The 25,621-nt window shown below is 39.3% G+C and overlaps 3 protein-coding genes and 1 long non-coding RNA gene across 5 annotated transcripts; 1 reads left to right on the plus strand and 3 right to left on the minus strand.

Annotated features, from left to right (window-relative positions):
* The first annotated feature begins 664 nt into the window (after positions 1 to 664).
* On the plus strand, positions 665 to 4,826 carry LOC114820410 (uncharacterized). The gene is made up of 8 exons (XM_070811356.1): positions 665 to 832; positions 1,382 to 1,407; positions 1,523 to 2,117; positions 2,164 to 2,288; positions 2,464 to 2,672; positions 2,775 to 3,467; positions 3,723 to 4,037; positions 4,564 to 4,826. Exons 1-8 carry the CDS (start codon positions 665 to 667, stop codon positions 4,824 to 4,826), a joined length of 2,394 nt encoding a protein of 797 aa, XP_070667457.1.
* A 9,615-nt stretch (positions 4,827 to 14,441) lies between these two features.
* Positions 14,442 to 15,460, minus strand: LOC114820626 (dirigent protein 18-like). The gene has a single exon (XM_029091642.2). The coding sequence runs from the start codon at positions 15,326 to 15,328 to the stop codon at positions 14,591 to 14,593; it is 738 nt and encodes a 245-aa protein (XP_028947475.2). The 5' UTR covers positions 15,329 to 15,460; the 3' UTR covers positions 14,442 to 14,590.
* Positions 15,461 to 16,493: 1,033 nt separating this feature from the next.
* Positions 16,494 to 17,388, minus strand: LOC139190703 (uncharacterized). Of its 2 annotated transcripts, XR_011575049.1 has the most exons (3): positions 17,107 to 17,388; positions 16,936 to 17,008; positions 16,494 to 16,831 (listed from the first exon to the last, which is right to left on the minus strand). It is a non-coding gene; the product is annotated as an uncharacterized lncRNA (long non-coding RNA). The 2 variants fall into 2 exon arrangements; XR_011575048.1 differs by having other exon boundaries at positions 16,936 to 17,388.
* A 5,097-nt stretch (positions 17,389 to 22,485) lies between these two features.
* On the minus strand, positions 22,486 to 23,478 carry LOC103443862 (dirigent protein 18-like). The gene has a single exon (XM_029090917.2). The coding sequence runs from the start codon at positions 23,409 to 23,411 to the stop codon at positions 22,653 to 22,655; it is 759 nt and encodes a 252-aa protein (XP_028946750.2). The 5' UTR covers positions 23,412 to 23,478; the 3' UTR covers positions 22,486 to 22,652.
* Between the last annotated feature and the right edge of the window lie 2,143 nt (positions 23,479 to 25,621).

Raw genomic sequence — 25,621 nt, forward strand, 5'->3', positions numbered from 1 at the left:
GTGTCTCAAAGAGCTTCTCATACTGCTCCTGGAGGACCTCATTCTTCATTGCTATCTTGTTGTTCTAAGCTTCTAGCACATCGACTTTAGCTTGAAGACCAACCCTATTTCCTTCTTTCTTTCGTTGTTTTGCACTAGGTGCAAGAAGGGTATCATTCTGTGTGTTGTGGCTTCATTCGCTCCCCATGTTGGAGAGGGATGCCTGGTCAAAAAAGAGTGTACGAATGGTGGAAACCAGCTTGGCAAAGCTAAAGATAGTAGGAATAAGTGTCGTTCCCACAGACGGCGCCAAATGTTGATGCACAAAATCAGTGAGGACTTTGGTACAACAGAAAGTGTTAAGTTTGTGACCTTCGCTAGGTTGCTCCAATCACTAGTGTGGGTACGAGGTCTAAATACGAGGCCCTAAATATGGTATAAACAAATTGCATAAATAAAATGCATGCCTTATGAGTTTAGAAATTGATTTTTATGTTAAGCATGTTTATGAAATATGTTGTTTATCGTCTCGTTTTTTGTGAGAAATTAATTGTTAGCCTATATTGAGCTATATTTTAATATATCGTATTTTCTATAAAAACCATGAACTGGTAGACTATCTAATGGATGACGATAGGATGCTAGAACATGTTTTAGAAACCCCTTTTTATAGTATTAACGATGGATGACTCTATACTATGAAGTGGTTATTTATGAAAGGCGCAATTATTTGTGCATACCTAGTGGACACTATGCCGCCTGGGGCGAGGATCTGATGTTGGCAGATAGGCCGGGAGAAATAATCCCTAGCTACGGGCTGAGGGACATGGAGCAGGCATTAGGCCGGGAGTTGGTAATCTTTGGCTACGGGCGTAGAGACCACGGTGCTGGCTTAGGGCCGGGAGATATATTTATTTCAGTGATCTTGCTAGTAGTACATCGCACTACGAGACGATTTATGAGGCGTTTGATATTTTGTGTTTCATGATATATCTTTTGAGATATTTTTGGCATGCTAGGATTTTCATTAAACCTATCACTTTTTATGCTAGTAGTTTTCTTTATATAAACTGTGGGGGTTAGTATCTTGATAACTGTTTTATTATTATTGTATATATGAACTTGGTCCACTCACCTTTGTTTTGCTCCCCCATTCAGGTCTTAAAAACGAGGACTACGACATGACGTACGAGGCATTCCCCTACCAGTAGCAATCTATCACTCACTTGTGTGACATCCTGTAATGATCTTTCCTTTTGTGATCTTATTTTAGATTGTGTTCTGTGCACTCTAGACACTTCCTTAAACTTTATTTATTACTTCTAGATTCTAATGTTTATTCATGAATATTTCCTCCTAATCATTACTCTTGTAATCAATAAATGGTTTTCGTCACCCTCAGGTGTCGGCTAGCACGTGCCTATCCGGGTATTTAGAGAATATCGGGGTCAGGACGTGTCAGATTGGTATCAAAGCACGGTTAGGGTTTCTTTCCACCAATTTGGTAAATTTCAGCCTTTCTAAATCTTGTTGTCTTTATCAGAATCATGGCTAATCCTGGTGGGAATGTGCCTCGACGACCTCGTTCTTCTATAATGGGGGGAAGCCCGCAGTTTACCACTGCATTAATGAATGCTCTTCCGAGTCATAGGCCGAATCAGACGTATTTAGAGATCGCTAGAAGTCATGGAGTTACTGAGTTGAAATCTGTAAGGAATTGTGAGGATGCTGAGCAATGGTTAGAGAAAATGGAGGATACTTTAGAGGCTATAAAGTGTCCGTTAAATGAGTGGGCAAACACTGCAGGTTTCTTCATTCAGGGTAATGCTAGGAGTTGGTGGAAATCAATGAAGGAATCTCGTCCACCTGGTTTTTGGATGACATGGGTTGCCTTCAAGAAACGTTTTATTACTTACTTTTTAAGCCCCAGCTACAGATTGAGGAAGAGGCAGGAGTATTTAGAGTTTCGACAGGGTGACCTCAGCATCACAGAATTTGACAGTACCTTCAGGCGCTTAGCTAGGCATGATGATGAGACTTATGATAATCCACAAGCACAGATGGATCAGACGATAATTGCCCTGAACCAGGTGTACCGTACATTGGTAGCTGCTCAGAGACCTAGAACTTATGAAAAAGTAATCGAGATAAGTCTGAGTATAGAACAGTCTAAGTGGGATACAGAAATACAGGATCAACCTCAGACTTGAATCCAGCCCCTTTGACAGAATAAATAGCGGAATCAGAATAAGAGGAGTCAGAATTTCCGGTCGCGGAGTACCAGAGAATCAGTGGGCCCCTCCAGTTCTGTTGGTCCCAAACATTCTTTTTCCTTTAAATGACCAGGTCGGGGCTTAGGGTCGTCCAGTGAAGGCTCAAGCAAAGATAATCATTCGGTTAGTTCACTCCGAGTTATCCGGTCTGTAATCACTGTGCGTTACGTCATTAAGGGAGTTGTGGGATAACTGCTATGGTTTGTCACAGGTGCGGTGGCACCAGGCATTTTGTTCGTGATTGTCCCTCAGCACCATCTGGTGATTTTACCTCTGGCTCAGGCTACAGTGGATATCAGCCAGTTCAGAATTTTGGCACTCGACAGAGCTATGATGGCGGTGGCAGTAGTAGTCGGAGTTATGGTAGCAGTACTAATCAGAACTACGAGGGTAACAGAGGTTTGCAGTTGGGTGGCAGAGGTAACTAGAGTTTTAGAGGGAGTGACAGCTGGAGTGCTCAGTTTTCGACCCAGCAGCAGGCTGGAACATCTTCTGGTAATAGTAATCAGGGCAACAGAGCAGGACATGGTTCCAGAAATTATGGCAGTCGGAACAATAATGTGGGGTATCAGGTTCATGGACGTTTGAATGCCATGACTCTGCAGGAGGCTAATCAGGATCCTCGAGTTATCACCAGTACGTTACCTGTCTGTAATACTTGGGCTAGAGTTTTAATTGATCCGGGTGCCACACAGTCTTTCATTTCTTCATCTTTTGCTCGGGTTATATCTTCTCAACCTCAGCCACTAGGTTTTGATATGCTGATTCAAATGCCAAGTGGTGAATTGTTTTGTGTTCAATGGCAATATCAGAATTGTCCAGTTATTGTTGAAGGGGAAAACTTAGAGATTGATTTAATTCTTTTCAAACTGGCGGAGTTTAATGTCATTCTAGGAATGGATTGGCTATCTAAGCACCGAGCGAACGTCGCATGTTGGGAGAAAATTGTGATGTTCAACTCGCCAGGACTTCCAACAGCTACATTTATGGGTGAGCGACGTGTCCTCCCCAATAGTATTATGTCTGCCATTCGAGCAACTAGGATGTTAAATAAGGGTTATGTGGGGTTTTTAGCCCACGTAGTTGTGAATGACGAACCTTCTTTACGTCCAGAAGAGGTGCCAGTTGTAAGGAACTTCATCGATGTGTTTCCTGACGATTTACCTGGGTTGCCATCCACGAGGGAAATTGAGTTTACTATCGATTTACTCCCAGGTACAAATCATATTTCCTTGGTACCTTATCAAATGGCACCAGCTGAGTTGAGAGAATTGAAGATCTAACTCCAGGAATTGGTAGACAAAGGTTACATTCAGCCGAGTACATCCCCGTGATGAGCTCTTGTTCTTTTTGTTAGAAAAAATGATGGATCAATGAGACTTTGTATCGATTATAGGCAACTGAATCAAGTGACAGTGAAGAATCGTTACCATCTGTCTCAAATTGATGATTTGTTTGATCAATTGAAAGGTGCTCAGGTATTTTCCGAAATTGATCTTCAATCGGGTTACCATCAATTGAGGATTCGCGAGGATGATGTCCCGAAAACTGCTTTCCATACGAGGTATGGGCATTATGAATTTCGTGTCATGCCTTTCGGATGGACAAATGCACTTGCAGCATTCATGGATTTGATGAACAGAGTCTTTAGACCGTATTTGGATCAATTTGTGATTGTGTTCATTGATGACATTCTAATTTATTCTAGAAGTGTTAATGAGCATAAGAAGCATTTGAGACTAGTGTTGGAATGTCTGAGGGACAACCAGCTTTATGCCAAGTTCAGTAAGTGCTAGTTTTGGTAAACTCAGGTTGGTTTTCTTGGGCACATAGTTTCTGCTGAAGGAACAATATGGATCCCCAAAAGGCGTCAGCAGTGTCTAACTGGGAACAACCGAAGAGTGTCACCGAAGTGAGAAGTTTCTTGGGTTTGGTAGGGTATTATCGAAGATTTATTCATAATTTTTCTGCAATTGCTCTACTTCTTACTAAATTGACTCGTAAAGGTGTCCAGTTTGTGTGGGATGAAAATTGTGAACAAAGTTTTTAGGAGCTTAAGCAACGTTTCACTCAGGCTCATATTCTCGCTCTTCCAAATGACAGTGGTGAATTTGAGGTGTATATTGATGGTTCTCTATCTGGTTTTGGGTGTGTACTGATGCAGCATGGAAAAGTGATCGCCTACGCTTCCAAACAACTCAAAACCCATGAAAGAAATTATCCCACTCATGATTTGGAGTTAGGAGTAGTGATTTAGCTTTGAAGATTTGTAGGCACTACTTATATGGAGAGAAATTTCGTATTTTTACAGATCATAAGAGTCTTAAGTATGTGTTCACCAAGAATGAGATGAATTTGAGACAGAGAAGGTGGATGAAGCTTATCAGTGATTATGACTGTTCGATCGAGTACCATCTTGGGCATGTTAATGCCGTGGTTGATGCTTTTAGTCGGAAACATCACGAGCAACTTGCATCTCTTCAAGTTGTACACGTTCCATTACTATTTTCTCTTCGGGAAATTGGTATTAATTTGGAACTAGGTGAGCACGGAGCTTGGCTAGCACATTTTTAGGTTAGACCTATCTTTGTAGACATGGTCATAGAAGCTCAGGAACTTGATCCAGAATGCGCCGAATTAAAGGAACAAATGTTGAAGGGAGATAATGAGAAATTCTTCATCCGTAAGGATGGAGCGTTATTGAAAGGGAACCGTTTGTTCATGCCTAAAGATAACGAAGTGGTTAAGAAGGAAATTCTGGATGAGGCTCATACTTTAGCTTATGCTATGCATCCAGGAAGTACTAAATTGTATCGCACCATTTATTCTTTCTATTACTGGGAAGGGATGAAACGGGACGTAGCAGAGTATGTGAGTAGATGTCTAGTCTGCCAATAGGTTAAAGCAGACAAACAAAGACCTGGGGCACTGATGCAGAATCTTTCGATACCAGTTTCGAAGTATGAGGATATCATTATGGACTTTGTGTATGGGCTACCTAGAACACCGTCAAGGTATGATGGTATATGGGTAATTGTCGATCGGCTTACTAAGACTGCTCACTTCTTACCAGTTCGACAGACCTACTCGTTGGAGAAATTGGCAAAATTATTCGTCGATAATATTGTTCATCTTCATGGTGTACCCATCTCCATTGTGTCAAACAGAGATCCCAGATTTACTTCCAGGTTTTGGAAAGCCTTTAATGCCGTTATGGGTACTTAGTTACTGTTCAGCACTGCTTATCATCCACAAACTGATGGTTAGTCCGAGCAAACGATTCAAACTTTAGAGGACATGTTGTGAGTGTCGGTGTTACAGTGGAAATGCAGCTGGAATAACTATTTACCGTTTGCGGAGTTTGCTTACAATAATAGCTATCACTTGAGTATTGGTATGGCGCATTTTGAATCACTTTATGAGAAGGCATGTAGGACGCCATTATGTTGGACAGAGGCAGAAGAAAGGTCGTTGGTGGGACCAAAGATTGTGAATACCACCAACGCTAATATCCAACTAATTAAGGCGAATTTGAAAGCGACACAAGACCGACAGAAAAACATTGCAGACAAACACTCAAAGGATCGTGAGTTTACAGTGGGCGACTTTGTATTCCTAAAATTGTCTCCCTGGAAGGGTGTTGTTCATTTTGGTAAGCGAGGAAAACTGAGTCCTTGATACGTCGGTCCCTATCAGATTATTAAGAGAATTGATGCAGTTGTTTATAGGTTGGAGCTACCACCGGAGTTGTCACCGATCCATAACGTTTTCCATGTTTCCATGCTTCAGAAATATGTACTGGATCCCTCTCATATCATCCAGATAGAGCCATTAGAAGTAAATATGAATGCTAGCTATGTAGAAGAACCAGTGGCTATCCTTGACAGACAGGATAAGGTGTTATAGAACAAAGTTATTCCTTTGGTAAAGGTACTATAGAGAGACCATGCGGTCAAAGAAGCTACTTGGGAAACGGAGGAATCAATGCGGAACCAATATCCCTTTCTTTTCGGGTAACTTCTCAATTTCAAGGACAACATTTCTGTAAGGGGGTAGATTGTTACAACCACCCCCATATTTTCAGTTTATTTCTATTTTCCCTTAGAACATATTTTAAATCTATCAATTTAATCCCTTATTCTCTTTTAATCCTAACCCTTGATCTAGATTCCCTATTATTCCTAAACTGCCATATGGCAGATTCTTAACTCTCTCCTCTTTCCCCTCTGCCCGAGTCCTCCCTCTCAGATATCTACCTCTCTCTTTCTCTCACGGGAACGGGAACTCTCCTTTCTCACCCTTTCTCTCCCTGCACCGTGACTAACCCAGGAAATCTGCATGCAACTCTAGTGTAAACCATCATCATCATCTCCCTTGCACTATATCTCTCTCTTCATCGCAGTGAGGTTGAGGAACTCAGAGAAAGGACCTCCGACAGATCTCTCAATTCTTTCCAGCTAGGTAAGTGAATTTTTCCTTTTTTTTTTAAATTACCATTGTTGTTGTGGGAAGTTGTGGGTTGAAAGTTATGTGGTTTTTCCAAGGTTTGAGGACAGGAACGGCATGGGGGAAGCTCAGTCGCATTTTCCGACGGAACCTTGACTTTCGAGGAATTTTTTCCGAGCTCTCACAGCCATTCATGACGAAGCTAGGGTATGAAATATACTCTACTCTCTTCCCTCTTCATTATTGTACTTAGGTTAGGTTTTGGTTTGCACATTGCCATCGACCGGAGCTATAACAGCTCCGGTGTTCTTCCCCGAGCACACCCAAAGCCACCAGGCCATCAGGCTTTCTTAAACAACCACGGGCCTTAGCCCTTACTTGAACCAGCCCATTTCCCTTCTGATTATTTGGCCTGTGGGCTGTGCCTTGCATGGGCCATGAGTGTGTGTGGGTTGTGTGTGTGTGTGTGAAAGTGGGCTCAACGTGTAGGGTGTGTGTTTGTGTGTTAGGCTTAGTGAGTAGGGTGTGTGTGTGTGTGCTGTGTGTGAGTTTTGGGTCGTGCCTTGCATTGTGCCGAGATTTTTGTTTGTGTGTGTTGGACTGATTGTATTTGTGGTGTGTGTGATATGTTATGCGTGTGTGTGTGTCCGTGCATGTGTGTAAGCATGTGCACGTGTGTGAGGTGCGCGTGTGTGTATGTATGTGTGTGCTGACGTGTGTGGGTTTAGGTTTAAGCCCAAACCACCCTTTCTCACCCTAAACCCTTTTAACCCAAAAACCTTAGGATCCTAAAACTCATTAGACCTTAACCCATTCAACCCAAATCCTTTATTTTATATAGTTCAAGCCCAAATCCTTTAGAAAATCTTTTTATTTATTTACTCCCTTTTTGTGCTTAGGTGAAGTTGCTAGTGAGGAAATTCTAAATCCTTATCCGCACAACTCTACTGCTAAGGAGTATATGTGAGTGGACCCTTTCTAAAATTTGCATAATTTCCTAGTTTAATTGCATATATAAAATGCATGCCTTATGAGTTTATGAATTGATTTTTATGTTAAGCATGTTTATGAAAAATGTTGTTTATCGTCTCGTTTTTTGTGAGAAATTAATTGTCAGTCTATATTGAGCTATATTTTAATATATTGTATTTTCTATAAAAATCATGAACTGGTAGACTATCTGATGGATGATGATAGGATGCTAGAACATGTTTTAGAAACCCCTCTTTATAGATGACTCTATACTCTGAAGTGGTTATTTATGAGAGGCGTAATTATTTGTGTGTACCTAGTGGACACTATGCCGCCTGGGGCGAGGATCTGATGTTGGCAGATAGGTCGGAAGAAATAATCCCTAGCTACGGGTTAAGGGACACGGAGCAGGCATTGGGCCCGAAGTTAGTAATCTCTGGCTACGGGCGCAGAGACCATGGTGCTGGCATAGGGCCAGGAGATATATTTATTTAAGTGATCTTGCTAGTAGTACATCGCACTACGAGACAATTTATGAGACGTTTGATATTTTGTGTTTCATGATATGTCTTTTGAGATATTTTTTGCATGCTAGGATTTTCATTAAACCTATCACCTTTTATGCTAGTAGTTTTCTTTATATAAATTGTGGGGTTTAGTATCTTGATAACTGTTTTATTATTATTGTATATATGAACTTGGTCCACTCACCTTTGTTTTGCGCCCCCATTCAAGTCTTAGAAACGAGGACTACGACACGATGTACGAGGCATTCCCTTACCAGTAGCAATCTATATCTCACTTGTGTGATATCCTGTAATGATCTTTCCTTTTGTGATCTTGTTTTAGATTGTGTTCTGTGCACTCTAGACACTTCCTTAAATTTTGTTTATTACTTCTAGATTCTAATGTTTATTCATGAATATTTCCTCCTAATCACTACTCTTGTAATCAATAAATGGCTTTCATCACCCTCAGGTGTCGGCCAACACGTGCTTATCCGGATATTCAGAGGATATCGGGGTCGGGATGTGTCACTTTCAACCTAAAATTCAATACCTATGGCTAATAAATGACCACATCCTGAAAGAAAATTGAAATCTACCATGTTTCCCTTGTTCGTTCTTCTCTCTTTTTTGCATGTAATTTCCTTGCCGCTTCTAACCTACCATTTTAGTATGTGCAGCTGCAGAACAGTTCCAAATAAAATATTCCATATTGTTAGGAATGTCGGTACTACAAGATGGAGAATGCACAAGGTAAAGTAGAAAATGGACACCAAGAATTTATGTGGTTCGGCAATTTATGCCTACGTCCACCAAACAAGGATCAATCTTCACTATATGAAAAAGATGAATACAACAAGAGTAGTCTTACCAAGCCAAAGACAAGGCTTGATGGATACAAGAAAGTATAACACACACTTTCTATCACTCTAAACTTCACTCACACAATGTGTAGTGGAACACTCTCACTCTCACTCTTGGAGTGGAACTCTAGCTTTGGACTTGATCCTTTGCTACTCACTCTTGGTTCTCAATTGGTTACATCACACCCATATTTATAGGTGGGGGCTTGGCATTCTACTAGTTTCTAGTTCCTTCTTCAAACCTCTAGTATTGAAAAATCTAGACTAGCCACATACTTGTAGCTTCTAGATCTTTCCATTTGCAACCAAGGAAGCTAGTACTCTCTAGCTTCTTCAATCAACTTAATAACATGCTAGAATTGTCTAGCAAGCTCCAGCCTCATCTCTTGTTTACTAGAATAATCTAGAACATTGATCATGGGCTGGACCATATACCAACAATCTCCCCCTCCAGTCCATGAGGGAGGAATTCCGATCATGACTCCAAGTTACCTGGAGTTCATCCCAGCAGCCTTAATGCAGAATTCCAACTTTGATTTTGTGACTACCTTTGTCAACATGTCTGAAGAATTATTATCGGTATGAATCTTCTTCAGCTGTAGCAACTTGTTCTCGATAGCGTCTCTAATCCAGTGATAACGAATATCAATGTGCTTAGTGCGTGAATGATATGTAGTGTTCTTGCTCAAATCCAGAGCACTCTGACTATCACAATAAACGCCATAATCACTTTGCTTCAAACCCAACTCTTGGAGAAACCGCTTCAGCCACAACAACTCCTTGCATGCTTCTGTAGCGGCTATGTATTCAGCCTCGGTTGTGGACAAAGCAATGCACTTTTGTAACTTGGATTGCCAAGACACGGCTCCCCCTGCAAAAGTAAACAAGTACCCAGACGTAGATTTTCTACCATCCAGGTCACCTCCCATGTCAGCATCTGTAAATCCTTCCAAGATTGGTTTGGAACCGCCAAAGCACAAGCACATCTTAGAAGTCCCCTTCAAATATCTGAGAATCCACTTAACAGCTTCCCAGTGGTCCTTCCCTGGATTAGAGAGAAACCTGCTCACCACACCTACTGCATGAGCAATATCTGGCCGTGTGCACACCATTGCATACATGATACTTCCTACTGCTGAAGAGTAGGGAACAACTGCCATTTTCTCCTTTTCTTCATATGTTTTTGGACACGACTCTTTGCTCAACTTGATATGATTGGCTAAAGGTGAGCTTACCGATTTGGCTGCTTTCATGTTGAACCTTTCAAGCACCCGTTCAACATACTTTTCTTGTAACAGCCACAACTTTTTGGATTTTCTGTCACGAATTATATCCATGCCCAAAATCTGCTTGGCTGGCCCTAAGTCCTTCATGTCAAAGGACTTAGATAACTCTTCTTTGAGCTTTTTAATCATAGAGGTATCTTGTCCGACAATCAACATGTCATCAACATAAAGCAATAAGATGATGAATTTACCTCCAGAAAATTGTTTGATATAGACACAAGAGTCAGCATGAGTTCTCTTGTACCCATTACTCACCATGAATGAGTTGAACTTCTTATTCCACTGTCTCGGAGCCTGCTTAAGACCATATAAGCTTTTCTTGAGCTTGCACACCAAATTTTCTTTACCTTTGACTTCAAAGCCTTTGGGTTGCTCCATGTATATCTCCTCTTCTAAATTGCCGTGGAGAAATGCAGTTTTAACATCTAACTGCTCGAGCTCAAGATCCATACTTGCTGCCATACCAAGGATAACTCGAATGGAAGTCATCTTTACCACCGGTGAGAAAATCTCATCGAAGTCAACTCCTTTCTTTTGACCAAAACCTTTGACAACCAAACGAGCCTTGTACCTTGTCATGTTGTCGTCTCTTTTCAATTTGAACACCCACTTGTTTTTCAATGCTTTCCTGCCCTTTGGAAGCTCCACCAGCTCATAGGTATCATTCTTTGATAAGGAATCCATCTCCGACTCCATTGCCTTCATCCATTTGTCACTGTCGTTGTGAGCTCTGGCCTCCTCATATGTTTCAGGCTCTCCATAATTAGTCAACATGATATACTCTGATGAAGAATACTTGGTAGACGGTCTTCGACTTCTGATGGATCTTCTGACCTGATCTTCATTCTCTTGTAGGGCTGGAGGCTTCCCCTGATTGGGTTCTCCTTGAATCTGCTCTTCTTGACTAGGCTCCACCTGATCAGCAATCTCATGGTCTGGCACATCTTGATCAAGCTCCCCCTGATCAGCATTATCTGGTTCTGCAGGCACTTCATTGGCAGCTGCTTCAGGGATGTCATTGTGACTTTCTTCATCTGAAGCTAATGGATCAACTCCTCTGTCTGCGCCATCTGGTTGTGCTTCTTTATCCGAATCCCCAATTGTTTGATCTTCATAAAAGACCACGTCTCTACTTCGAATAAACTTCTTCTGGTATGGGTCCCATAATCTGTAACCAAAATCTTCATCGCCATAACCAAGAAAGATGCACGGTGTAGCTTTGTAGTCTAACTTCGATCTCTGCTCTTTGGGCACATGCACAAAAGCTTTACAGCCAAACACTTTCAGATGAGAGTAAGACACATCATTACCAGCCCATACTCTCTCTGGAACATCAAGACCTAATGGTACTGATGGAGATCGGTTGATCAAATAGCAGGCTGTCCTTACAGCTTCACCCCAGAACTGCTTAGATAACTTTGCAGTCCTCAGCATACACCTGACTTTCTCCATGATGGTTCGGTTCATTCTTTCAGCAACACCATTATGTTGTGGAGTTCCAGGAACTGTCTTCTCATGACGTATGCCATGTTTCACACAATACTCTCTAAACTGGTGAGATGTGTACTCGCCGCCGTTGTCGCTACGAAGGCACTTAAGAGGTTTCCCAATTTCCCTCTCCACGATGGCATGGAACTCCTGGAATGTCTGAAACACCTGGTCTTTGGATTTCAACAAATACACCCAAACCTTTCGTGAAGCATCATCAATATAAGTAACAAAATATTTATTTCTTCCGAGTGACTCGACTTCCATGGGACCACACACATCTGAATAAACAAGATCTAACAAATTTCCTTTCCTTGTAGATGGAATCGAAAAACTAATTCTTCTTTGTTTTCCTAATAAACAGTGCTCACAAGAGTTTAACGACGTACCTTTGGCAAAGGGAATGTGAGACTTCTTTGCCAAAACCTGTAGGCCTTTCTCGCTCATGTGACCTAGCCTCTTATGCCACAAGTCTAGAGATGAGTCCTCCACAGCATTCAACTCACCTTTCAAAACCTTGGCATTTGACCGGTACAACGTACAACAAAGTCGTGCTCTTGCTACCACCATTAAGCCTTTAGTAAGCTTCAATTTTCCTTCGCCAATATGGTGATAATATCCTTGTCGATCAAGGGTACCGATGGATATCAGATTGAGACGTATATCAGGAATATGTCTCACATCTTTCAACATCAATTGGCAGCCGAGATTAGTTCTTAGACATATATCACCAATTCCAAGAATTTTGGAATAGCTTTCATTCCCCATCTTCACTATGCCAAAGTCACCTTCTTTGTATGTACTGAAGAACTCCCGTTTGGACGTAGCATGGAAGGAAGCTCCATTGTCAAAGATCCATTCAATGTCTCTGTCAGAGTTGCCCATATGCAGACATTCACCAACAGACAATATTTCTGGTACATCACCACATATGACAGCAGTGGTATTGCCAGTATCATCTTTCTTCTGATTGTTTCCTTCCCTTTGCTCTCTCTTCCAAACTCGACAATTTTTCTTCATATGGCCTTCTTTGCCACAATGGTGGCATGCACCCCTGAACCTTGACTTGGATCGGCTAGGACTCCTGCCATGACCTCTAGGCCCTCTACTCTTGCTTCTTCCGCGGTTCTCTGTGACAAATACTTGGCTGCTATCTGTGCCAGAAGTCTTTCTCCTTGTTTCTTCATTGAGCATGCTATTTTTAACATTATCAAGGGTAAGAACACCATTAGAAGCAGAGTTACTTATACTCACCACAAAGGTCTCCCAACTATCTGGCAAGGATCCAAGTAACAAGAGCGCTTGTAGCTCGTCCTCGATCGTCATTTTCATAGTAGCCAACTGGTTGATGATATTCTAGAAATTGTTCAAGTGTTCTGCTACACTTAAACCATCCTTGTACTTCACATTGATGAGCTCTTTGATCAAGAAGGCTTTCTTAGCTGGAGTCTTCTTCTCGAACAAGGACTCAAGCTTTGTCCAAAACTCGCGAGCATTGGTTTCATTAGACACATGGTGAAAAACACTATTGTCCACCCATTGTCTAATTGTGCCAATAGCCTTGCGATTCATCTTCTTCCACTCGGCATCGGACATGCTCTCTGGCTTAGCGGCATCTCCTTCAATTGGCTCATGCAGATCCTTGCAATAGAGAATGTCCTCCATCCTTGGCTTCCATGTTACCCAATTGGAGTTAGTGAGTTTGATCATAGTGCTACTTCCTTCCATCTAGCAGTACGAGCCAACCGGGCTCTGATACCACTTGTTAGGAATGTCGGTACTACAAGATAGAGAATGCACAAGGTAAAGTAGAAAATGGACACCAAGAATTTATGTGGTTCGGCAATTTATGCCTACGTCCACCAAACAAGGATCAATCTTCACTATATGAAAAAGATGAATACAACAAGAGTAGTCTTACCAAGCCAAAGACAAGGCTTGATGGATACAAGAAAGTATAACACACACTTTCTATCACTCTAAACTTCACTCACACAATGTGTAGTGGAACACTCTCACTCTCACTCTTGGAGTGGAACTCTAGCTTTGGACTTGATCCTTTGCTACTCACTCTTGGTTCTCAATTGGTTACATCACACCCATATTTATAGGTGAGGGCTTGGCATTCTACTAGTTTCTAGTTCCTTCTTCAAACCTCTAGTATTGAAAAATCTAGACTAGCCACATACTTGTAGCTTCTAGATCTTTCCATTTGCAACCAAGGAAGCTAGTACTCTCTAGCTTCTTCAATCAACTTAATAACATGCTAGAATTGTCTAGCAAGCTCCAGCCTCATCTCTTGTTTACTAGAATAATCTAGAACATTGATCATGGGCTGGACCATATACCAACACATATTCCATCTGTTTCCTCAAACAAAGGACTAACACTGCATATTTTCCCTTCATAGGAATTTCTTGGATTGCTAGAAAATGGAGCAATTCGTTCAAGCTCGATTTGTAAGAAGGCACGGTTTACTGTAAATCCAATTATCGAAAAAACCTCGCCTTTCTGGTAATCTTTAGTTTGTTCACTTCTGTATACTTACACGGCCTTTGTCATTGTTCTTGTTCCACTGATGAGCTTGGACTCAAAGATCCAAAACACAACAGCAATAATTTTCGATAATTCGAAGAAACTGACTAATTTGTGCTTGTATATATGAATAACAAAACTAGAATTGAAATACAAATTCAAATTTGAAAAACTTGAGCATTAACCAACAGTAAAATCAAATCAAATCAAACTTTGAAGTAAATCTCCACAACATCGAATTCTCAGTAACTCAGATGGACGACGATCCTGAGCAAAGTCTCAACCCCATCAGTGACGTGTTGGCCAGGAGGTATGAGGGACCTGACCTCAGCAAACCCACTTGCACTCCTGAACTTGCCAGTCCCTCCAGTCACAGACAAGTGTGACATGGAGCTCCCAATTTTGAATATCCCATAGAAGTTCAAGGTGTCCCCATACTCACCTCCTTCAATCATAGCTGTGAACACCATCATTTGCGTCGACCCGTCAGCCGAGCTGGCCACGTAGACTCCCTGAGCCTTTCCAATTGTCTGCGAGCCCAGCTCAGGTGATGTCGTCAGAATATCATCGATGACAGTGATGGTTCCAAATCCCAGGCTCAAACCGTCTGCACTTAATGGAGTATGAGGAACCTGACCACTTTGTTTTCCAGAGAATGTTATACCAGCTAAGCCGGTGCCAAGTGGAATCCCATTAATGCCGTTGACGGTTGGAATGGCTCCATTAGCATTGGGAATGGCTACCCCGCCTTGTGGTGGCAGGAAGCCTATGGGCCTGGCAAAGGGCACTTGGCCGCCGTAGATGTTGCCAAGTAGACCGGTGATGGGCCTAGTTGTGGGGCTGCTGCCTCCCAAGATGTCATGCATGTACATCTCAAGGATTGGCTCATGGCCACTGGCTTGGACTAGGTTAACTGTTGCCTTGACCACTGAGGCAATTAGCAATGTGACCAAAATCGAAAGAAGTGACTGGTTGAACATGTTGAAGAGTTGGAAGTGTTTTTTTCTTGTATTTTGATGGGGTTTGGAGGATTTTGAAGGAGAAGGGAAATTGCTTTTGTGAGTGTTAAGTCTGGGAAATGGCTTCTGCTTTTATATAGAATGGAGAAATGGGATTAGTGAGATGGAGTCGTTTAAATATGCACCTTGTTGTAGGACTTTTAGACAGAAATTAGGTCTTTTATTTAAGCTAAAAAGTATACGCAAATTATGCAATTAGTGGTTGATAGGATAGCAGTGGGAGATGTTTCCACTGTGCATTGGGTACAACCAAACAAATTGTCATAGACTATTGAAATAAAATTTGACTTGTTATAACAAATTTCTTTTGACTTGGATATGTTATATTAATTTTATGGCCATTTGACGTACCCTTTTAAGGCACCATAAAAAATCTATGTGCATGTTGACAAAAAAAAACTTCTCCGTTTAAGGCACCACAGGATGGATTTTGGAACAATAATATTAATGTTGATATTGATTGTGTTGATAATATATGGGTAACATGATGAAACATTTTGATATTGAAATGTTAGCTATACTAATGTCATAAAAACTTATCGAGGATGACATGAAGAGTCGGGCTCTTGATACGGCTATTATCTTTTAGTTGTTTGTTGTTCTTTTAGGCTCAGGCCGTCCTTTGTACCAGTAAATAACAAAAATATTTATGGACACCATATGAACAGTATATCCTTGAATAAATGGACGGCATGCTCATAGAAAAATTGCAAATACGTGACATGCAATTGTTTTCATGTTAGTACGAATTTGGCATAACTGATTAACTGTATAATCTCATAAGAAATGTATAATTTTGTAACTTGCTTTTCACAATATGCCAAACACATTATAGTCTAAATACAACAAAGATGAATAATGAATTTCCACTTTCTTCTGGGCGGACATTAATCCTTCCTCAGCTCCATACACTCATACCGGGTGCCATCCGCATTCAGGATAACCGTCTCCAACCTATCACTTCTCTATTTATAAAGAGCTCAGTTGGTAGAGCTCCGCTTTTGCAATTGGGTCGTTGCGATTACGGGTTGGATGTCTAATTGTTCATGCGGTAATGATAGTATCCTGTACATGAGCCTATTTTTTGGTTGAATCTATTTATAATGTCTATTGATGCAAATAAATATTGATTCATATAGGACTTCGGTTATACAACAGTAGTTTCAAGGAGTACAATTGTTTTTCTATCGGAATTGACAGCCGTTATAGTACTGCTGGAGTGTTACTGACTCTGGGGTTTTCCCGAAAAATAAAGGAAACTAATGGCTTATTCGTCTCTGTATATTTGGTGACTTGTTTGAAGAATAATTGATACAGAAAGAACAATGGCCATGTAACAAATGGAGATTACAGAATCAATCAATCATGGCACATCTGAGTTATCAATCTCCTGCACAGCCTCTTCACGATCCATCACTTTCGACTGCCTCACCGCCGGCGAAATCAACGTCCATACTGCATAAACTTTTAAAGAAAAACCAAGAAAGATTATGGTATGCACAAAAATAAACCGATTTACGTGTGCAGAAGCAATCTAACTAAGAAATCATATATGCGGAGTTACTTACAGAATACTGAAGCTGCAAACCATTCGTTGATGATTTTTACTATATCCTAGTCCATCTGACATCGATGCTCCACCTGAATGTTTTTCCAGAGTGTTAATTAAACATATCGAAATCATACAAAACTGAGATTTCCCAAATAAAATCATCTGTGAATGATAGATGATTCCTTACTTCTTAGCTGAGTTATTGAGGTTCCAACTGCTGAACAACATTGTAAAATACATGCACCCCAAGGAATATGTTAGGTGGAAAAATCCGTACTTTTAAGGGATGTCGTCATCCCCTCAAACTTGATCTTTGCAAAACTAGATAGCATGAGAAGTAGGTTTTAGTTTTCTGCTAAATAACAGGATTGAAAATCTTGGTCATTTTTAAGTTTTAGCTAAGAAACAATGTCGAATATTTCAAACTTTGCTCTCTTTAATACTTTCTCTGCCATTTTCTTCGCAACCACATAAGGTTAGTATACTTTATGCTTGCAACACGCAGAGAGAAAGTATTAACCCGACATGATTCTGAATCTATTCCAGTTGAAAAAGTCGCCATGACGATAGAACATATCACAATCAGGAAGCTCTGCACGAAGGACAGCGTAACACAACATGTTTGTACCATACTTGACCAATCCCGAAACTACTGAGCACCAGTCAACGTTATACCATCAAGGACCCAGAAGAATTTCCCTCTAACCAGGAGGCCAATCATAGCGCGACACATGTCGACATCAGAAGCCAATCATAGCGCGACACGTGTCAACATCAGAAGTCAATCACAACACGATACGTGTCAATGTCAGAATGAAACTAGAAACTCTCTTCTATAAATAGAGATCATTCTCTCACAATATTTCCTAATGTCATTTGTACTAAATCATTCACTAGTACTCACTAAAGGAGAACTTGAACCTATGTAATTGTGTAAACCCTTCACAATTAATGAGAACTCCTTTACTCTGTGGACGTAGCCAATCTGGGTGAATCACGTACATCTTGTGTTTGCTTTGTAAGACTAAACTTATCGAAAATATAAGTTAAGAGATTAAGCTCAAGAACCACAAATTTATACAAGTATTAAAATCACAATTCGATAAACACAATGACAAACTAACCTGTAAAAATAGTAGTAGAAGAAGTCAAAGCCGACTTCTAAACAGTGTGCCTTCTCCTCTCTTGCAAAACCAAAAGTACTCAAACTAACAATAGGTCTTAGTTTAATATTGAGCGTATGTTTTGTGAGAGCAGTGGCTTATGTTTTTATACTAAACATAGATTGCCCTATTACAATCCTACAAGGAATACAAGACTAAATCCTTGTATAAGTATGAGTTCTATTTTCGAGCCAACGGTAGAGTTTCAATCCAAACCAAAGTTGAATTAACTCTTATAAACTCATTAAGACCTCTTTATACCAATCTGAAATAACAATGATTATTACTAAACTGTGAGAATCACACTCATACTCTAACATTCTCCCACTTGAGTATGATTCACAACAGTAAATAATCATCTCAAATTCAATATAAAGGTGATCGCATAAGTCATTCATCAACACACTAGTACATAGATACAACCAGCTTACATAAACCAAAACAATGAATTTATAATTACCTCTGCAACACAAAATACAGATTTAACTTATAAATCACAATGTCCAATTCATGTTCATAGCAATGTATCTAAGCTCAAAAGTAAACCAAGACGTCTACTCCCACTCATATAGCCACCAAATCTTTTGGATAACAAAAGTTTAACCTCACATACAACTTACCTATGCATTTTAAAGTATTGAACTTAAGAATCTTTTCTGTTACATCGCAGAATTAACTCAAAAGTCACAACATACTTAATTTGCACTTTGTAATTATGTGAACCAATATAACAAAACCAAACCAATTTGCTCCCACTTATCTAGGCCATACTCAACACAACCAAGTTAAGTACAAGTTAATAGCAACTATATTAACTAAAATCATTCCAATACAACGAATGACTAATCAGAATCCATATGGAAACCAAATTCGTTTCTTTTTTAATGCTAACATAATATGATCCTTCTCATTACTTAAACAAATTAAGTAACACAAATAATTCAACCAATTGCTTCAATAAAACCATAAACTGGTTTTTAAGCATCCATATGAATTATAATGGCCGGCCTAAATACTCTTAGCCTTATGCTTACATTCGAACATATGATTCTCCCACTTAAAGCATAAGCAGAATATACTGCACAGTCGATAAAGAAATCGGAGATATGAACCAATTGGTTCCCGATTCCTTACCTATTGCATAATCTCAGTTTAGTCATATAAACCTAAACCATTATGCAAAACAGTCTATGTATCAAAAGATAGTCACAATCCAGAAAAACTTATCTCACATAAACCCAAAATCACCAGTTTCAACAATGATCAAAATTAGAATAGCAAACACAATATTTTTGCATTCAATTTGATCTTAACTAGTTCAATATCCATCGAGCAAGATCAACCAAAATTTGATAATGTTTGGATATATATCACAACAATATATCTTAATTAAAACGAGATAATCAAGACCAGTATTTCTTCTGGAGAACTCGAAGTTCGTCTTCCTCCCTATTTGTGATTTCAACCAAAATATAATAGCGGAAGCATGCATCATGAAATCACAAATATACATATACAATAAGCATGCATCGATATATACATGATAAGATTAGTCGACAATAATCCAAATTAAAAATCTTCATGCCTTTAATTCATTGTCAACACCATCATCAATTATATACAGATTCGTACGCAAGTCCTTGGAGAAAATAATGATAGCTACATATCATTAATCTTATGAATTTCCAATAAGATGACAAAATAATTATTTGCTTTCCGATTCATAATAGAATATATATTTTGTAAATGGCTAAAAGTTTATTGTCACGAGACTCATTATGGCCGGTCAATAAAACATCTACCTTATATATTCATCTGTTCATATATTTTCTTGTATGCATGTATGCATCAATATTCAGAGAAACTTATGCAAGTTCTATTTGATATAGATAAAACCGCATGCCCATAATTACAAAGTCTATGCACGAATGCTATCTCCATATATATACAGATTTCATTCAAATATGCTATTATGTATAAATCACAAAGCAATTGACATCCACTATATATATGCATTTATTTTATTGCTTCTCAATTAATCATCATCACGACATGGCTAGGAAAACTTATCTTCATGTTTTCCCATGAAAGCAAAACAAAACCATTTTTTATGATTACATGAGAATCATGAAGCCAGAAAAATAATTACACGTCTTGCTACCGCAAAATGGATGCCAACACAGAATTTCAGCAACAAAACCAAGCATTATTAGGAGGTCAAGTTAGAGAGCAGTGCACCTTAGCGGCCACTTCGAAAGATTTGGGATACATATACTTTCCCGGCTCCTCATTTAGTGCCTTCTGGAAGCACTGAGACGTCGTTTTGAAATAAACCCTTGCTTCATTATCTCGTCAAGTTCTTTAATCCAAACCCCCAAGCTTTGCAAATTCCCTAGCAGATTTGTATCTGAGTGCATCATTGGACCCGTATTCGACAACCCGATTGCAATTCCTCAGCTCCAAATCAACGAAACAAATTATCCATCAATGCTCAAGACCCATCCATACGGATTGCCATCATTCCCAATTCCCATGGACCTCGTACCATTGCAACAATAGATTGATGAACAAGTTAACGTCAACATGAAGAACCATAATAATCATATAATCTCAATATGCAGATAACATGATCTTTGTTCAATGGTTCTTAATAACACAATTAGCATATCAAAATACAAGTTTATTCATTATGCTAATAATACAAGGAGGATTAATAAACCAAAATTATCTCAATCTACAAACATCATAACCAACTGCACGGAAGCAATGTATTCAAAATCAAAATTATGATGTTTAAATAGAGATATAATTTACTAATTTGATACATACACCTTCAATTATGCAGGGGTGGGAAGAAAATCTCCAACCCAGATTGAGAATCGCAAGTTCTCCCCTTGTTCAGATTGCTAACGGTCAAAAATTTGAAAAACAAAACCCTATTCTTTGTCTTTTAAGTAGCCAACGGGCATAAAATTATACTTAAAAGGGTATGCTACAAACGATGTCGTATTAGTTGTTCTTCGAAAACCAAATAGACAGACTTGATATAAAAGACTTAGTTTGCTGAAACATTGCAGATTTTTAAGGGTACATGTAGCATGATTTGTTTTGCAGGGAAGGGTACACAAGTGCAAACGAGGATTCCATGGACATGGAAACATGCTGCTTCGACAGCTGCACAAACGATGTACTGCCGCAACGTTTTGATCCCAAGGACATGTATCAGCAATACAAGATTAATCTTCACAAAAACATTATAAATGTGTCGGGTGATTTTGTGACCAGATCAATGTCCAAAGATGGGTACCATCCGGAGATTTTTAAAAGAGACAATATTAACCGACTAAATAATTCGGCCCTTACAGCAACCCTATACGTATATCCTGGTATATAACCAATTTTAATACTGAATAACAAAAGGACCCTGTGACAATTGACTCTTGACTTATATTTTCACAAACTTTTATATGAGTTTGACTTATAATATAAAATTCCTACAAGTAAAAACATCGTCACTTTTATTCCCTTAAAACCCTAGAAATTTCTTTGCAAACCAAGGTCAATTCCGGCTAAACCATCACGCCTATTATTGCTTTGATTTTAATACTGTCAATTTGAATTCAAGAGCAAAAACCTTAGGCTCTGATACCACATATAAGACTAAACTTATCAAAAATATAAGTTAAGAGATTAAGCTCAAGAACCACAAATTTATACAAGTATTAAAATCACAATTCGATAAACACAATGACAAACTAACCTGTAAAAATAGTAGTAGAAGAAGTCAAAGCCGACTTCTAAACAGTGCGCCTTCTCCTCTCTTGCAAAACCAAAAGTACTCAAACTAACAATAGGTCTTAGTTTAATATTGAGCGTATGTTTTGTGAGAGCAGTGACTTATGTTTTTATACTAAACATAGATTGTCCTATTACAATCCTACAAGGAATACAAGACCAAATCCTTGTATAAGTATGAGTTCTATTTTCGAGCCAACGGTAGAGTTTCAATCCAAACCAAAGTTGAATTAACTCTTATAAACTCATTAAGACCTCTTTATACCAATCTGAAATAACAATGATTATTACTAAACTGTGAGAATCACACTCATACTCTAACATGCTTCCTTGTCCCTATCCATTTACATACTTATCCACACTAGTGACCGGAGCAATCTAGCTCCGGTCACAAACTTAACACTTTCTGTTGTACCAAAGTCCACACTGATTTTGTGCATCAACACAACATATTACTGCTGTTGAGATTGATACTGAGTAAATTTGGTTCCTGTCATTGTTAAACTCATCGGTAGAATACTAGAATATCCAAGCCCTACTTAATGATCTACAAAGTGTCGAGGTCCTTCTCTATTTGATTTTGTTCCTTGCCTTCAGTGGTAGGAAGATCACTGGAAATAGGTCCCTTTCATTAGGCATTGCCGCATTGCCATACTTTACAACAACAGTTAAACACAAGATTACAATTTAGAGATACTCAACATACACCTGTAGCTAATACAATCACAGACACTGTATATATCACATTCAAATCCAGACAACAGACCAGACATCCTCAGTACTTCAAGTGAACGGTAATCCTCAGCAATGTTTCTGCACCATCTGTTGCTCGTTGACCTGGAGGAATCAGTGGTTTCAACTCTGCAATTCCATTGGCATTCTTGAATTTGCCTGTCCCTCCAGTCACTGACAGTTGCGACTTGCTACTCCCAATCTTGTACACTCCGAAGAAGTTGAGGTTATCATTGTACTCCCCTCCTTCCATCATAGCCGTAAATGCCATCAGCTGACTTGATCCATCCGCAGAGCTTGCCACATAGACTCCTTGAGCTTTCCCAATTATCTGTGAACCCAATTGGGGACTAGAGGTCAGTATGTCATCAATAACGGTGACTGTCCCAAAGCCTAGTCCCAACCCGTCTGGTGCCAGTTGGGTAGCTGTATTGCCATTCTTTTCACCATTAGGATTTCCGGCGAAGGATGTACCAGATAAGCCGGTTCCTAGTGGGAGACCATTGGCGCCATTCACAGTTGGAATGGCACCGTTGGCATTAGGGATAGCCACACCACCGTCTGGAGGAAGGAACCCTATCGGCTTTGCAAAGGGCACTTCACTGCTGTATATATTGCCTAGCAAGCCAGTGATTGGCCTAGCCGTAGGGCTACTCCCTCCAAGAATGTCATGCATGTATATTTCCAGAACTGGTTCGCTGCCAACAGCTGCAGGTTCAACTGCAGCCAAAAGTGGTATTGCTGTCTGCATGTTTGCAATCAGCAGTACGGTGAAAATAGACGAAAATGTCTGCTTTAACATCCTGAAACTTTGGTATCTGCTGGATTAAGGATCGAACGCTGAAGTTTTCGTGCGGAAGTACGATGGTTGGCAACATGTGTTGGTCTTGATATAGAGGAGGCTGTCACATGGAGTAGTTGAGACTGCTCCAAACTCAGGAGGTGAAGTTGTTGGATTATTTTGTTGGTACGAATAATATGAATTTCGGTTACAGGTGAATTAGTTGTTGTCACTGATCACAAAGAGAAGTGGGTTTGTTGTATCATTGGTTCCTCATAACATTTCTATGTACTTAAGGTACCTTTTGGTACGTGGAACGGGACGGAACGGAGTGGGACGAGGTGTTCCGTCCCACATTTGTTGCTCTTAAATCGGGTGGAACGCGCTGTTCTATGGGACAAATCATTTGAATAATTTGAATTATTTTATTTGTACGAATAATTTGAATTTTTCTTAAAGGTGAATTAGTTGTGGTCACCGACCACAAAGAGAAGTGGGTTTGTTGTATCATTGGTTCCTCATAACATGTATCTGTACTCAAATGAACTGATCATCATTGCAGATGACTGTAATCTCCAATCTTTTGTGCCATGAATTTTCTTGTTCGTTAGAACTGCTTTTTAGACTTGTAAGCTGTAACAATGGATATTTTTCTCGTTTTGGTTTCAAAGAAAATCTATTGTTTCGAACTCTGGCTCACAACAACCTTTTTTGCTATATTTGGCAAAACCTGTGTGCTGAAATTTTGGGTTTTTTTGGCTTGCAGAAAAAGAAATATTGAGTTTTTTTTTTTCTTTGTTACATTCGAGGAATCGATTATTTGACCTATCTTTAATTCTAATATATTACTCACCATCTTTCACTATTTGGGCTAATCCAATGACTTACTTAGATATTGAATGAATATGACGTCATAGATGTATCTTGAAAACAAATAAAAATATTCAGTGATTTTTTTTCCGGTTACATTAGAGTAAGCAATTGACCAATCCTATTCCTAACCTAGTACCCACCATCCTTCTTCGCCACTTGGGCTAAACCCTGACACAACAATGTAATATTCTAAGCACACACGGAATGATAGGGAGTGTAGTTTGAACCGTAAAACCATTAAGAATACGAGGAATAGTCCAATTCTTTATAAGCACGTGTGTTAATCATGCTTACCAAGCAAAACACAATCAAGTTGGACAACTACGTCCAGGCCCAGTTAATTCCAATGCTAAGACTAAGCCAATGTAGTGTTGGATAATATCAACAATCAATGACAAATATATGTATATGTATGTAGAAATAAAATTGAATAAGCTTATAAACAAATAAATGGCATCTAAGTATATTGACAAAGTATAAATAAATGAAACTAATATTAAAAAGATAAAGTAAAGATCAAGGCTTGCGTACCGCAATGTCTTTGAAATAGAATTTTGTCCTTACTTTGTGTTTCACTAGGATTCAACGATCTAAGTCAAGATCCTAGTATCGGAAAACTTGACTTCTGACGAATGTCATTCTAGTTCTCTTAGGAAGATAGGATTTGGCATAATTCGTAGGAAGAATGATTTATGTGTGTTTGATTGATATGCAAATGCATGTATATATTGTAATAATATACCTGTTTGCAACATGTATGAATTTGGGGGACGACTGTTCAATAAAAGGAGTGTGTGGCTTCATCTTTTCCTCATACCTTTTTAGACATTCTCGGACTTCATCCGGAAGAATGAGTATGTTGAAAATAAAAAAGATTAAACTAAATCCAAAATTAGTTTAATAAATTAATTATTGAATTTAATATTTAATTAAGGTCTGAGGCCCATCTTATCACACCCGAACAAAGTCCAAGGTCAAGCCTAATTTTGTTCTCCATGGTCATCTTTCAAATCGGTTTGTAAAATAAACTTGATGTTATTAGACGTATGAAACTTTCCAACTTGATCAATGTGGGACAAATAAGATTGATGAAAGGAAATTTCCACTAAAAAACTCAAACATATAGGAACGAAGCACTGCTTGCTTCGATTTTTGCTAGATATATGGGTTTTACTCACTTTGGATTGGATTGTCAGCCAACGTGTTAAGTCAGCTTTCGCCCTTCCGCGAGTTAAAAGCGATGAAAGTTGTCTGTCATTTTCAGGCAAAAACTTTCAAGTGCTATGTGTTTCTTAATACCCCTGGCTGTTGGGGGCTCCTTAAATCTTGTTCCTCGTACATTTGGTCCCTACCTAAGT

Source organism: Malus domestica, chromosome 13 (assembly GCF_042453785.1).
Source record: "Malus domestica chromosome 13, GDT2T_hap1".
Lineage (NCBI taxonomy): Eukaryota > Viridiplantae > Streptophyta > Magnoliopsida > Rosales > Rosaceae > Malus > Malus domestica.